Here is a 16,423-nt window from a genome sequence, read left to right as displayed (position 1 = left end):
GGTCCATGGTCTGACTTTATTCATTTGAATGTAGAACCAAGATCTAAGTGCATCAGCTTCTAGCTTCATCCAGGGTCTGACTGTTTGGATTTCAGAGTAGGTCCAGGGTTGATTCACAGTACCTCTTTGCTGAGTCCAGGGGTGATTTATACCAACATCAGCCTGACTCCAAGGACTGACAGACTGGGAGTCAGATTTAATCCGCAGTCGAGTTGTATCACTTTGAGTCTGTAACCAAGATGTAATTGTATCAACTTCAGATAAGGTTGGAGGTTTTACTACTTCACTTTCTCTCTCGGTCCAAATTTGGATTGTTTCAGTTTCAGGTCGAGTCCGTGATCTAATTGTATTTGCTTCAGGCTGGTTCCACGGTTTCATTGAATCCATTTGAGTCTGGAACCAATGTCCTATTATTGTATCAGTTTCTGACTGGGTCACAGGGTATATTCCTACATTTTCAGACTGGGCCCATGATCTAATTGTAGCGGTTTCAGCCTGAATCCAGGGTTGCACTGTACTGATTTCAAGCTTGGTCCAGGATCTGACTTTACTAGTTTCATACGGAGTCCAAGAGCTACTTATACCATTTTGGGTCCCAGAAGATGTCATTTGAGATTCAAGTTGGGACCAGGGACTAACTGCATCATTTTGAGTCAAGTACCAAAATATGCCTGTATTTCCTTCAGTCCAGATACTGACTGACTGAGACTCAGGCTGGGTCCAGGGTGTGACTGTACTACTTTTAGACTGGATCCAGAGGTTGAACATACTAGCTTCAATCTGAATCCATGGTCGTAAGGCATCACCTCCAAAAAGGGTCCCGTTTCTTACTCTGTCTCTTTCAGACTTATTCCAGAGGTGGAATATACCAGTTTTAGTTGGAATCCATGATATGACTGTATGAGTTTCATGTTGGGCCAAGGGCTCAAATGTTCCAGTTTCAAACTGGGTCAAAGTACTCACTGTTTGGAATTCTGAGTGGGTCAAGATTCTTACTCTTTCTGTTTCAGTTTTAAACCAATATCTGCTAATACCAGTTTCAGATAGGGGTGAAAGTCTGGCTGCTTGAGACGAAGCCGCTATCCATGATACCAGTGTTTCATATTCAGGCAAAGTCCATGTATTGACATTATTAATTCCAGGATGTGTTGACAGAAGAGATGCTTGATTTTCTCCTTGAATCAACGATTGAGAAATATCACTTTGAGGATGCAATGAAATACTGAATATACCAGCTTCAGGTAGTATCCAAGATTTCTTAGACTCAGATTTAAGCATTGTCCAAAATATGACTGTATTAGTAACACTTGGTATATATGAACTTACTGCTTGATATTCAGCCTGAGTCCAGGATGTAGTGGTGGAGAGTACAGAATATGTCCAGATTTTTATTAACGAATGATCACTTTGAGTTCCTAGTCCCACTGTAGAAACTTTAGTCTCTGCCAAAGGATTTAGGGGAGAGGGAGCCTGGGTCCATGGTGTAACTGTAGAAACAAGTATCACTGTCCAAGGATTTACTGCAGAAGGTACAGCTTGGGTCCATGGAATGACTCTGGAAGCAACAGCCTCTGTCCAAGCATTTACTGCTGGAGGTACAGGCTGGGTCCATGGAGTGACTCTGGATATATCAGCCTCTGTCCAGGGATTTACTGCTGGAGGAACAGATTGGGTCCATGCAGTGACTCTGGAAGCACTAGCCTCTGTCCAGGGATTCACTGCTGGAGGAGCTTGGGTCCATGGAGTGAATTTGAAAGCACCAGCCTCTGTCCAAGGATTTACTGCTGGAGGAACACCTTGGGTCCACGGAATGACTCTGGATGCAACAACCTCTGTCCAAGGATTTACTATTGGAGAAACATCTTGGGTCCACAGACTGATTCTGGATGCACTTTCTTCTGTCCAGGGATTTACTGCTGGAGGAACAGCTTGGGTCCATGGAGTGAATCTGGATACACCAGCCTCTGTCCAGGGATTTACTGCTGGAGGAACATCTTGGGTCCGTGGAGTGACTCTGAAAGCACCAGCCTCTGTCCAGGGATTTACTGCTCGAGGAGCTTGGGTCCATGGAATGACTCTGGAAGCACCAGCCTCTGTCCAGGGATTTACTGCTCGAGGAGCTTGGGTCCATGGAATGACTCTGGAAGCACTAGCCTCTGTCCAGGGATTTACTGCAGAAGGTATAGCTTGGGTCCATGACGTGACTCTGGATGCACCAGCCTCTGTCCAGGGATTTACTGCAGAAGGTATATCTTGGGTCCATGACATGACGCTGGATGCACCAGCCTCTGTCCAGGGATTTATGGCAGAAGGTACAGCTTGGGTCCATGGAGTGACTCTGGAAGCAACAGTCTCTGTCCAGGGATTTACTGCTGGAGGAGCTTGGGTCCATGGAGTGACTCTGGATACACCAGCCTCTGTCAAGGGGTTTACTGCTGGAGGAGCTTGGGTCCATGGAGTGACTCTGGATACACCAGCCTCTGTCAAGGGGTTTACTGCTGGAGGAGCTTGGGTCCATGGAGTGACTCTGGATACACCAGCCTCTGTTGAGGGGTTTACTGCTGGAGGAACACCTTGGGTCCATGGAGTGGCTCTGGATACACCAGCCTCTGTTGAGGGGTTTACTGCTGGAGGAACACCTTGGGTCCATGGAGTGAATCTGGAAGCACCAGCCTCTGTCCAGGGATTTACTGCTGGAGGAGCTTGGGTCCATGGAGTGACTCTGGATACACCAGCCTCTGTCGAGGGGTTTACTGCTGGAGGAGCTTGGGTCCATGGAGTGACTCTGGATACACCAGCCTCTGTTGAGGGGTTTACTGCTGGAGGAACAGCTTGGGTCCATGGAGTGGCTCTGGATACAGCAGCCTCTGTCCAGGGATTTACTGCTGGAGGAACACCTTGGGTCCATGGAGTGAATCTGGATACATCAGCCTCTGTCCAGGGATTTACTGCTGGAGGAACAGCTTGGGTCCATGCAGTGGCTCTGGATACACCAGCCTCTGTCCAGGGATTTACTGCTGGAGGAACACCTTGGGTCCATGGAGTGAATCTGGAAGCACCAGCCTCTGTCCAGGGATTTACTGCTGGAGGAGCTTGGGTCCATGGAATGAATCTGGATATGCCAGCCTCTGTCCAGGGATTTACTGCTGGAGGAACACCTTGGGTCCATGGAGTGACTCTGGATACACCAGCCTCTGTCCAGGGATTTACTACTGGAGGAATACCTTGGGTCCATGGAGTGAATCTGGAAGCACCAGCCTCTGTCCAGGGATTTACTGCTGGAGGAACAGCTTGGGTCCATGGAGTGAATCTGGATATGCCAGCCTCTGTCCAGGGATTTACTGCTGGAGGAACACCTTGGGTCCACGGAGTGACTCTGAAAGCACCAGCCTCTGTCCAGGGATTTACTGCTGGAGGAGCTTGGGTCCATGGAGTGACTCTGGATACACCAGCCTCTGTCCAGGGATTTACTCCTGGATGAACACCTTGGGTCCATGGAGTGAATCTGGATACACGAGCCTCTATCCAGGGATTTACTGCTGGAGGTACAACTTGGATCCATGGTGTGACTCTGATAGTGGCAGCCTCTGTCCAGCGATTCATAGCAAGAGCCTGACCCTGAGTCAATGCTGTGACTGTGTCACTCTCAAATCGTGTCCATGTTTTAACCACTACAGATTGAATTTGGGTGAATGGTGGGAATATTTCAAAAGTAGACCAAGGATTTACTGTTTTGGCTTGAGTCCAAAATATATCTGATGAAGATAATAACTGTGTCCACAGTTTTGCTCTTGAAGATTCATCCAGGGCCCACACTGTGACTGTATCTGCTACAGACTTTGTCCAGGGAGTTAATGCTGGAGATTCTGTCTGAGTCCAGAGTATAATTCTATCAGTTACAGCCTGTGTGAATGAACTTACTGCTGGATATTCAGCTTGTGTCCATGGTATGACTATGGAAGCTACAGGCTCTATCCAAGGATTTACTGCTGGAGATTCAATCTGAGTCCACAATGTGACTATAGTAGCCTCAGGCTCAATTGATAATTTAAGGGCTGGAGATTTGTACTCTGTCAAGATATTTAGAGCTGGTGATTCAGATTGTGTCCAGGGATTTACTGCTGGAAATTGAACTTGAGTCCAAGTATTTACTGATGGAAATTTAGTCTGTGTCCATTTTATGACTTTATAAGCTATAGGCTGTGTCCAGTGATTTACAGCTAGAGTGTCAACCTGGGTCCATAGTGGGACTATGGAAGCTATAGCTTCTGTCCAGGGAACTAAGGGTGGAGATTCATACTGAGTCCACATTTTGACTGTACCTACCTCAGTGTCCAATGTTTTGGACAACTGCAGTGTCCAAAGTTTTACTTCTGAAAATTGAGATTTGGTGGCTGGTGTGACTTTAACAGATATAGTCTCTATCCAGGGCTTCATGGTTGGAAAAAATCCCATGGTCCATGGTATGGCTGTTTTAGAAACAGTCTCTGTCCAGGTGTTTTCTTCTGGAGATTCATTCTGGGTCCATGGTGTGACTGTGTTATTTTCGGGCTGTGCCCAGAGTTTTACTGCAAGGGATTCAGCCTGGATCCACAGTGTGACTGTGACATTTTCAGGTTGTGTCCAGAGATTTACTGCAGGAGATTCAGCTTGGGTCCATGTTGTGATTGTGTCAGTTTCAGACTGTGTCCATGGGTTGACTGCTGGAGACTCAACCTGAGACCATGATGTAAATGTGTCAGTTTCTGGCTGTGCCCAGGAATTTAATGGTGGGTATCTACCATGGGTCTGCAGTGTGACGAGATTAGTTTTGGGCTGGATCCACAGATTTCTTGTAGCAGATTCAGCCTGGGTCCATGGTGTGACTGTGTCAGTTTCAAACTGTGTCCAGGGATTCATTGCAGGAGATTCAGCTTGGGTCCACAGTGTGACTGTATCAATTTCAAATGTTGTCCAGGGATGTACTGAAGGAGATTCAGCTAGGCTCACTGGTGGTACTGTGTCACTTACAGCATCTGTCCAGGGATTTACTTCTGGGAACTCAACATGAGTCCATGGTGTGATTGTGTCAACTACAGGTTGTGTCCAAGGATTTACTTTTAGAGACTCACCCTGAGTCCACTGTGTGATTGCATCAGTTTCAGACTGTGTCCAGGGATGTACTAGAGGTGATTCAGCTTGGTTCCAGAATATGATTGTATCAGATACTTCCTGTCTCACAGACTTTATTGCTAAAGACTCAGCCAGAGTCAGTGGTGTGATTATGAAAGCTACAGCCTCTGTCCAGGGTTTCACTGATGGAGCCTGATCCTGAGTCAACAGTGTGAAAGCTACAGCATCTATCCAGGGATTTACTGCTACAGATTCAGCCTGATTCCATGGTATTACTGTGGCAACTATAGCCTCTGTCAGTGGATTTACTGCTGACGATTTTGTCTGGGTCCATGGTGTGACAGTGGAAGTTACAGTCTCTGTCCAGGGATTTACTACTGGAGTTTCAGTCTGGGTCCACAATGTGACATCAGCCAATGGGTCTGTCCAGGTTTCTACTGCAGGAAATTCAAACTCAGTAAATGATGTGACTGTATCTGATACAGTTTGTGTCCACTGATTTATTGCTGGAGGTTCACTCTGGGTCCACTGTATTACACTATCAGATATAGGCTCTGTCCAGGGATTTACTGCTATAGAATCAGCCAGAGTCCACAGTGTGTCTACATCAGCTATAGATTGTGTCCATGGATTTACTGCTGGAGATTCAACCTGGATCCATGGTATACCACTATCAGATACAGTCTCTGTCCAGGGGTTTACTGCTGGAGATTCAGCCAGAGTCCATGGTGAAACTATTTCAGTTATAGGTTGTGGCCACAAATTTACTCCTGGAGTTTCTGCCTGGGTCCAAGTTGTATCAGTTTCAGACTGTGTCCAGGGATTTACTTCTAGATTTCCTTTTTTGGTCCACATTGAGGCACTATCAGTTTCATATTGTTTCCAGGAATTTCCTGCTAAAGATTCTGTCAGAGTCCATGTTGTAAGTGTATGAGTTTCAGACTTTTTCCAGGAATGTAATAATGGAGACTCATTCTGAGTACACAGTGTGACTGTATCAGCTATAGGCTGGGTCCAAGAATTTACTGCCAGAGATTCAGCGTGGGTCCACTGTGTGCCTGTCCCAGCTACAGTATCTATCCAGGGATTTACTGTTGGAGATTCAGCCTGAGTCCACAGTAGGACTGTGTTAGTTTCAGACTGTGTCCAGGGATTTACTGCTGGAGACTCAGCCTGCATCCATGGTGTGACTATATCACTTTCAGTCTGTGTCCAGGGGTTTATTGCTGGGGATTCAGCCTGCATCCATGGTGTATCAGCTATAATTTTCACCCAAGGAAGTACTTCTGAAGGTTCACCCTGGGCCCACTGTGTGACTGTATCAGCTATAGGCTGTGTCCAAGGATTTATTCCTACGGACTCATCCTGGGTCCATGATATGACTGTATCATTTTCAGACCATATCCAGGGATTCACTGCTGGAGAGTCAGCCTGTGTCCACATGGCTGTGTCAGCTATAGTTTTTGTTGAGGAATTTATTTCTGAAGGTTCACCCTGGGTCCACTGAGTGACCGTATCATCTACAGGCTGTGTCCAGAGATTTGCCGCTGTCAGTTCAGGCTGAGTCCACTGTGTGACCATATGAGATAAAGGATACATCAAGAGCTTTTGTCCTGGAAATTCAGTCTTTGCCCATGTTGTGACAGTATCAACTAAAACCTCTGTCCAAAGATTTATTGCTGGGACTTCTCCCTGGGTCGAGAGTATAGCTGTTTCAGTTTCAGACTGTGCCCAGGGATTAACTTCTGGATTCTCATCCTGCACCCATGCCCATGGTGTTGATGTATCAGCTTCATTTTGTGTCCCAAGATTGATTATACCCACATCTGGCTGAATCCAAGGTCTTGTATCAGATTCAGATTGCATCCAGAATCTAACTTTATCACCTTCAAGGTCATCCCAGGGCCTTACAGTATAAATGCCATGTTGTATCCAGGCTCTTAGCTTGTCTCCCACAGGCTGGTTCCAGGGCCTGACTATTTTTGTTTTGGACTGTATCCAGTGGTGGGCTGTTTGGGATACTGGCTCTGTCCATGTTGTGGCTATCTCTACTTGAGTCGGAAACCAATGTCTGACACTGTCAGTCTCAGATTTAGCCCAAAGCCTGGCTATATTACCTTCAGGTTGGGTCCAGGAGTGGGCTGTTTGAAATTCTGTCTCAACCCAAGGTTTGAATGTATGCATCTGACTCTGCAGCCAAGATCTGACTCTATCAGCTTCAAGCTCAGACCAGGAAATGGTTGTTTGAGATTCGGATTGGCTCAATGATCTGACTGTATTGGTTTGAATTTGCAACCAAAGTCTAGCTGCCTCAGCTTCAGGCCCTGTCGATGGTGTAACTGTATTAACTTTAGACTGTGTCCAGATTCTTAATATTGATGCTTCAGGCTTCATCCATGATCTCACTATATCAACCTCAGGCTGAGTCCAAGGGTAGAGTGTTTGAAAGTCTGGCTGGGACCTTGCTCTCCTTTGATTAGACCTAATCCATGACCAGGATCTGGCTGTACCAGCTTTAGGCTTGTTCCCAAGCCTGACTGTTTTAATATCAGTGTGGGTCATGGATCTAATCATATCTGCTTCTGGCTGAGTCCAATGTTTGTCTTTACCATTTTCAGTCTGGGCTCTAGGTCTGACTATTTGAAACTTAGGTTGAATCCAGGGTCTGTTTCTTTCAGTTTTAGTCTGTAACCATGGTCTGATTATATTTGATTTCAGCTGAGTTAGTGGGTTTATTCTTTGGGTTTCTTGCTGGGTCCAAGTTTGGACTATGTCAGCTTCAGGTATAGTCCAGGGTCTGACTGTATCAGCATTAGACTGAATAAAAGGCTTAATTACATTTGTAATAGTTTGTATCAAAAACCAGGTTGTATCTTCAGTTTGAATCTGGGGTTTGACCATAATAGACTCATGTTTACTCAATGGACTTATTCTATCCACTTGACTTGATACTTTGATCAGACTAGTTTTATATTGTGCCCAAGACTTAATAGTGTTGCTTGCAGATGGAACCCAAGTAAGAGGCATATTAAGTGCTGAAGAAGTCCATAGCTGAGGTGACTTAGATTCAGGGTGAATCCAGTATTCATTAGTCTTTTCTACAAGTTCTTGGGATCCATCTAAATTTAAGACTGACTGAAACCAGGGTTCTAAGGTAAGAGTTCCTATAGGATACTGAGATCCATCTGCATTTAGTGTGGAATGAGTCCAGAATTCATTTTTATTAACTGTTAAAGGAACCCATGCATTCAAGTTATAAGTTACTGTTTTAAAAGAAGTGTGCACTCTATCAACTACATGGTGTATTTTGCTTCCAATATTCTCTTCACTAGATTGGATTTGCATCACTGTTCCTGTTTTATCAAGTACAGAATGTGTCCAAGGTCCAACATCAGGGGTGATTTCTAACCACGGTTTAGCTAGAATTTGACCATGGAAAGGAACCTTACTAGACTGAACTTGAGACTGTACAGTATTAACCCCAGAAAGAAGTTGGGACCCATCTATGCCACTTGAAAACAAAAGCCAGGATATAGCAGAATTAACTAGTGGTAGAGTATGAAGCCCAATTATACCAGCTAAAGGATTAACCCAGGAGTTTACTGAATTGGTCATAGTCTGGTATTGATATTTCATTGTATCTTTCAGAGAAAGTTCCTGGGGTATAAATTCATCAGGTATTCGAGGCTTTGGGGGTCCAGAAAGAACCAAAGTTTCAGAAGTATCAGTTATTGGGGTATTCCAGGGCTCAAACATATCAGAAGGATCCCGTTGTTTGGTAACAAGAGAGGTCCAAGATTGTATCATTGGGAATTTGATAGTTGAGGGTAGCTGACTAGTTTGAAGGTGTGACTGTCTACTGACAAGAAAAGAGTCTCTATTATTTGAACGGAAAAATACAGGAGAAGGATTCCGGCGCTGTCTGTTCAGTGGGGAAGTGCCTAATCTTCTCTTCCATGTCTGAACAGAGAATCCATGGGAGGTCAAAATGGCAGTGCCCCTGTTCAGGGTAAGCCTGTCTTGTGGGCCATGTTCTACACCAGAAGTAAAACTGCAGGGTATGGAAAAAATCGGATCCAACGGCTTCTGGGATGTCTTGATAAGCCATTTCATCCAAGATAAATATGGGGCTGTCTTGATGACAAGAATAGGGTTGTAACAGGCCATTGAGGACTCACTGACCAGGCCTACCAGTTCCCAGCGGTTGCCAAAGAGGCAGAGAACAGGACTACCCTGCTGTACCTGAATGATGAAAAAAATGTAAGGCATATTTATATGAGACAAACAGGCAGATACATAAGCATACAGAGTAAACATATATTAAAATATATGTAACATAAGCCATATATAAATATATGATATATATTAATTATAAGATATATGGCTACATATATACATTGTAAAAAGGTTATATATTATATACATAATATTGTCTATATGTACATTGAAATACGTACAATTTATGTATTTCTCTACCACATACCCATATGACATGGTGCACAATAATAAATGTTACCTGGTGTATACTTCACAAAACTCCAGAATATGACTTACACGTAAGTGTAACTCCAGTTAAAAGAGAAAAACCAAATGGCAGAGGGTTTTTAGAGAAAACTTCCAGACTCTAAATAGCAATTACATATTCAACATTCCTTATTTGGATATCACTTATTCCCTTTGCTGAATATTTTTAGGCAAGGCACAACTTATACAATCATATGTAATGACTGTGTTTATCCTTATCACCTCCACTGCCATTACTGTGGTTCAAGTTGTCATCGTTTCTTATTTTCAAGCCATTGTCATGCCCAACCTTATTCCATGCTTTCTTCTCCTCCTGGCAAGTCAAAGTCTTTCTTAATTAGTTTCTGATCTCAGCTCAAATTTTTCCTTTGTTCATTTTGGTACCATTATATTTGCTTCATTCTTCACAGAAATTTTTCCACAGTAGTTTCCTCTGCCTGGAATTGCATTTGATTGATTTCTCAAGCGCTTTAGGTTTTTGGTCAAATAGAACATTTTTAAAGACGTTCTGCATTTCTCCTTTTTTGATAGCACATTTTCATCATTTTGCTATCACCAATTGTTTTCTTAAAAGTATGTTTTATACCCTCAACATTTTACTCTTCTATTTCATTCCCATAATTTGCAAGCTTCATAAGGATAAGGATAATTATATGCTTTTTTAAAATGCTAAATTCTAGCATAGCACTAAATCATGTTTAGGCATTTAATATTTAATGAATGAATAATTTCTTATTGTTTTTTTCAGTTCATGCCAGATCAGAGGAAATAAATGTGAAGAGTACAAAGATACTTTTTAATAGACTTGGTTAGAGTCCTAAATAAATCTGGCTTCTTTAATTTAATTTTAAAGGCCATCTTTCATACCACCTTTCAGAACAGAAAATGTTTGATTCTTCTAAAATGCATCTTTTTGTATTAAAATCTTTCTGTGACTCCAAGGACTTCATCAATCAAGTCAATGGACCATTACTTTGTAATATGGTCAAAGCGATTTTTTTCCTCATTTTTTAAAAAGATTTTATTTATTTAACAGAGATAGAGACAGTCAGTGAGAGAGGGAACACAAGCAGGGGGAGTGGGAGAGGAAGAAGCAGGCTCATAGCAGAGGAGCCTGATGTGGGGCTCGAACCCAGAACGCCGGGATCACGCCCTGAGCCGAAGGCAGACGCCCAACCGCTGTGCCACCCAGGCGCCCCTATTTTTTTCCTCATTTTTTGAATATTTTTCTTACCACCATGTGCCCCTACACATTTTACCATTCAAATATTTTCTATGAATTAAATGGTTGTTACATTTACACATCTTGTCTCTATTGTGAAGAGCTACTTTCCTCTCAAAATTTTAAGCATCCCCTTTACCTAGCCAAACGTACGTATAATTGTATCTCCACTGTTCACAATAAAGATTTCTATAAGAAAATTAACAAAATTATATCATACCAAAACATTGCACTATTCTCTATCAAATCATAGACTCTGGTGACTGGGCCCAGGCTGGGATCTTCTAAGAACTGGAACCAGGCCTGTTTTCTCTCTGTACCTATTAATTTGTAATGTACCATGCTGTGGTTACCTTGTCTTGCTTAATTTCAAGCTCCTCAAATATTGATTTCAACATTGTTTCTTTCTTTGGTCTTTTGGGCTTGACAAAGTTTTGGCAATATGTTTGTGAAGAAGAATTTGATATCATATCCCTTTTTCATAACGTATTCTAACATCCTCCTTATTTGTAAATTTCAATGTTTTTACTTTTGCCTCTCTTATTTTGTTTTGCCTTAAATTTGTTTGTTGCCATTTGGGACTTTTTAAATTTTATCTGTGTTACAAACTAAATATTACTCTTTCTAAAATGTATTACATGATCCCCTTGTTGAGCTTTAGAAAAAAATGCCACCGTATTCTTTAAAAATATATATTGGTAGCAGGTACTCCTCATCACTAATTCTATGTTACAATATTTTTGTAGCTTCAGGATGGAGGGATAATAATTATATCTCATAACTGAAGACTTTTAAGTAAATACTCAGTTTGTATTTGTAAAACAAAATTCTTATTCTATTCTAACAATCCAAGGATAACCTGTTCTTCCCATTTCTTCAAACATACTTTAGCAAGTTTTCTAATTCTGAAATTTTATTGATGTAAATATTTCTGCTTTTTTGTGATCTTAACAATAAATACATCTCTGAATCTTTTTTGACATGTATTTATGATTATATAATCACATAAACATTACATCTGTAACTGCATGAGAAAGTAAAGAAACTTTCTTTTTTATTAAAGGAATAATAGTAAACATGTTATCTAAACCTCTTAAATTTTTAAGTGCACAGTATAAGATTCTTAACTATATATACTAGATTGTTCAGATCTCCAGAACTTATTCAATTTACATAAATGAACTTGTATCCATTTTATATTTTAAATACACTTTTACATCTCCCCGCAATAGTAACTTTGCCCTTATATAGTAAGTACCCAGCAGTCTTCTTGTGGCTGACTCCAGATGCATAAATTGTTACTTTTAGTCAAGTGAATATGTTGGTGGTGGCAGAATGAGAGATCCAGCAGCTTAACTGAGAGCTTCTTGATACTGGTGCCAAAGTTATTGTGGTCTTAAGGAATAGAAATAGAAAGGACTATGAGTTATGGGCTGTTACATTATATGATCTATTACTAGGTTGGTATAGCTTTCAATCTTTTAATTACACAAAATTATTGACATATTCTGACTTCTCTTTTCCTACCATCTTATCTCATACAACTTATCTCACACTTTCTTGGATTTTTTAGCTGTTCCTAAATCCTTCTTAATAGAACACAGAATATTATAACCCATGATATTGTCACTTTACCTTCTCTACTCCATGTAAAGTGGAGTAATATGGATTTAATTATTTACCAGATTTTTTTAACTTCCTATTTTATTTTCCATTATTTTGCTTTCCTTTTTCTGTATCATTATACGAGCTACATTTATGATATGACAGAACATGACTCTTGTGGCTTACTCTGATATTGGTATACCCTGCAGTGTCTGTATTGGCAGTTATAACAGCTCTTCCAGAAGATGTTATAAGTGTGATAAAGTGGTATTTTTTCCCTCCTGATAGGGTACTGCAGGAGGACCACTCCTATGTCTCCTTTGACTGGATCTGTTCCACCTTGTGCAGCAAAACTGGGGTGCAGGCATATTTTATGGCCAAGTAAGATATCTTCTTGGTCAATGACTCCTGAAATGTCAGAATGCAAATGTTTCCTAAAAGAATAGAAAAGTGAAAAACAGCATAATGAAATAATACTGAAAAGAAAACATTTCATTAAACTTCCATTTCTGCTGAAATATTAATGTAAAGCTTTTGCTTACTTAGCAATGTAATCCAACAAATTTCTATTTACATCCCTGTAAAATGATGCTCTACAATATACACTGAATAGAATTTGATTTTAGAATGCCAAGCTTCATTTTTTTAAAGATTTTATGTATTTGACAGAGAGAGACACAGTGAGAGAGGGAAACACTAGCAGGGGGAGTGTGAGAGGGAGAAGCAGGCTTCCTGCTGAGCAGGACCCCAATGCGGGGCTCGATCCCAGGACCCTGGGATCATGACCTGAGCCGAAATCAGAGGCTTAAAGACTAAACCACCCAGGCACTCCTCAAGCTTCATTTGTAATATATTATTTTCCAAAGACAAAGTCCCTTGAATGCATCAATATCTAATGCAAATCCACCCCCAAATTACTAGAAGTTATAGAGCAATTCAGTACTGTGGCGGGATTCAAAATCAATGCTCAGAAATCAGTTGCATTTCTACACGCGAACAATGAGACTGAAGAAAGAGAAATTAGGGAATCTATTCCATTTACAATAGCACCAAAAATCATAAGTTATCTCGGAATTAACTTAACCAGAGACGTAAAGGATCTATATTCTAGAAACTATAAATCACTCTTGAAAGACATTGAAGAAGACACAAAAAATGGAAAAATATCCCATGCTCATGGAACGGAAGAATTAACATAGTTAAAATGTCCATGCTACCCAGAGCAATCTACACTTTCAATGCCATCCTGATCAAAATACCAATGACATTTTTCAAAGAACTGGAACAAACAGCCCTTAAATTTGTGTGGAACCAGAAAATGCGCCGAATCGCCAAGGAATTGTTGAAAAGGAAAAACAAAGCTGGGGGCATCACGTTGCCGGATTTCAAGCTGTACTACAAAGCTGTGATCACAAAGACAGCATGGTACTGGCACAAAAACAGACACATAGACCAATGGAACAGAATATAGAACCCAGAAATGGCTCTTTGGGCAACTAACCTTTGACAAAGCAGGAAAAAACATCCGGTGGAAAAAAGACAGTCTCTTCAATAAATTGTGCTGGGAAAATTGGTCAGCTACATGCAAAAGAATGAAACTTGACCACTCTCTCACACCATACACAAAGATAAATTCCAAATGGATGAAAGACCTCGACGTGAGACAGAAATTCATCAAAATCCCAGAGGAAAACAGAGGCAGCAATCTCTAAGACATCGGCCACAGAAGCTTTTTTCATGACACATCTCCAAAGACAAGAGAAACAAAAGATAAAATGAACTTGTGGGACTTCATCAAGATAGAAAGCTTCTGCACAGCCAAGGAAACAGTCAAAAAAGACTAAGAGGCAGTCAGGAATGGGAGAAGATATTTCAAATGACACTACAGATAAAAGATTAGTATCTAAGATCTACAAAGAACTTCTCAAACTCAATACACGGGAAACAAATAATCAAATCAAAAATGGGCAGAAGACATGAATAGACACTTTTCCAATGAAGACATACAAATGGCAAACAGATGCATGAAAAGATGTTGAAAATCATTAGCCATCAGGGAAATTCAAATCAAAACCACACTGAGATACCACCTTATGCCAGTTAGAATGGCAAAAATTGACAACGCAAGAAACAACTATTGCTGGAGAGGATGTGGAGAAAAGGGATCCCTCCGACATTGTTGGTGGGAATGCAAGTTGGTACAGCCACTCTGGAAAACAGTGTGGAGGTCCCTTAAAAAGTTAAAAATTGAGCTACCCTATGACCCAGCCATTGCACTACTGGGTATTTACCCCAAAGATACAGACGTAGTGAAGAGAACGGCCATATGCACCCCAATGTTCATAGCAGCATTGTCCACAATAGCCAAAGCGTGGAAGGAACAGAGATGCCCTTCAACAGATGACTGGATTAAGAAGTTGTGGTCCATATATACAATGGAATATTACTCAGCTATCAGAAAGAACGAGTTCTCAACATTTGCTACAACATGGACGGAACTGGAGGAGATAATGCTAAGTGAAATAAGTCAAGCAGAGAAAGAAAATTATCATATGGTTTCACTCATTTTTTGAACATAAGAAGTAGGAAGATCGGTAGGAGAAGAAAGGGAAGAAAGGGGGGTAAACAGAAGGGGGAATGAACCACAAGAGACTAGGGACTCTGGGAAACAAACAGAGCTTTAGAAGGGATGGGAAATGGGCTAGCCTGGTGATGGGTAATAAGGAGGACACGTATTGCATGGTTCACTGGGTGTTATACACAAGTAATGAATCATGGAACTTTACATCAATAACTTGAGATGTATAGTATGGTGAGTATAACATAAAAAATTACTCTTAAAGTAATTTTGACAAACAAATATAAAATGTATACATAACTATGATCCCTTTATCATTACTCTAGATGTACTTACAATTTACTCAGACAGCTGGCCGTGGAAAGGATCCACCACCGACTCAGAATAATGCCCTGGCAGGTTTCAGCCATGGACACTAGCCATGGGATGTTGCTGGACGCTGTCAATGGGGCAATCGTTGGGGTCAATGAGGTTAACCACTGCTTTTGAGAACTGGGTACTAAAAGGCCAGATAGGGAGGGGAAGAGGTAATTATAACATGAAAAACAACATCTTGCTGAATGATTAATGAGATTTGTCATCCTATCTTTTGTTTGTTGAAGATGAGAAATAAGAAAATATAGAGAAGAATGAGAAAGGTAAATGAAAGATTATATAAGGTAAATGTAAGATTAAGTAAAAGAGAAGCATGAATAAGCAGTAGGAAATGAGATAAACAGAAGATATTTTAAAATGTTAGGTAAAATCAAAAATATTCTCCCCAGTAATAAGACAAACAAGAAGAGGAAAAAAAATTCCATTTATGTGTAACTTACCACCACAGCAGTGAAAAAACAATCCCCATAACTGGTAGAAGCAAAGTGGAGATCTCATGTTGGCTCAAGTGGAAGTGAATGCAAGATAGGGTTCTAGTCGAGTTGCTGCCAGGGTTGAGATTGAAATTATAGCATATAGAATGTCTGACATCATAATACGTATTTATGAGATAACTGCCTTCTTCTCTTATAATTACCCAACCAGAAATGTTACACATAACAAATTTATTAAAGTTAAATGTAATTTAAAAATTAAAACAAACTTTTATTTAGTTCAATATTAACTTTCATTTTTGGAGTGAGACAATGAATATCCCATTCCCACACCTTGTAAAGAATATCATCTATTTGGTATTACCATGTAACTTTACTTACCTTCTACATATACATAATAATTAAAAGAATTAAACCCATATGTGCTAAGAGAGAAATAAGTTTATAAAATACCGATCAATAATAGATTAAAATAACTTACAGATCAGTATAGAAAATGATAGAAATTACAACTGTAGAAAATTATCTCAACAGCTGCAAATACTTCTCTCTGATGACAATCTCAGGCAAAGA

General features: G+C 40.8%; 1 protein-coding gene across 1 annotated transcript in view; it reads right to left on the bottom strand.

Moving 5' to 3' along the window:
• LOC130544284 (uncharacterized) overlaps positions 1–15,914 on the bottom strand; it is a 36,978-nt gene extending 21,064 nt beyond the window's left edge. Inside the window, exons 1-5 of the mRNA XM_057315340.1 lie at positions 15,857–15,914; positions 15,378–15,540; positions 12,650–12,897; positions 12,117–12,253; positions 123–9,354 (exon numbers count right to left, since the gene is read on the bottom strand). Of these exons, the coding sequence (XP_057171323.1) occupies positions 123–9,354; positions 12,117–12,253; positions 12,650–12,897; positions 15,378–15,540; positions 15,857–15,914 (9,838 nt within the window). The remainder of the gene's footprint in view (positions 1–122; positions 9,355–12,116; positions 12,254–12,649; positions 12,898–15,377; positions 15,541–15,856) is intronic.
• Between the last annotated feature and the right edge of the window lie 509 nt (positions 15,915–16,423).

The sequence above is a fragment of the Ursus arctos genome, chromosome Y (assembly GCF_023065955.2).
Source record: "Ursus arctos isolate Adak ecotype North America chromosome Y, UrsArc2.0, whole genome shotgun sequence".
Taxonomy (NCBI): Eukaryota; Metazoa; Chordata; class Mammalia; order Carnivora; family Ursidae; genus Ursus; species Ursus arctos.
Note: the sequence above shows the minus strand (reverse complement) of the source record. Positions and strands in the feature narration are given on the sequence as shown.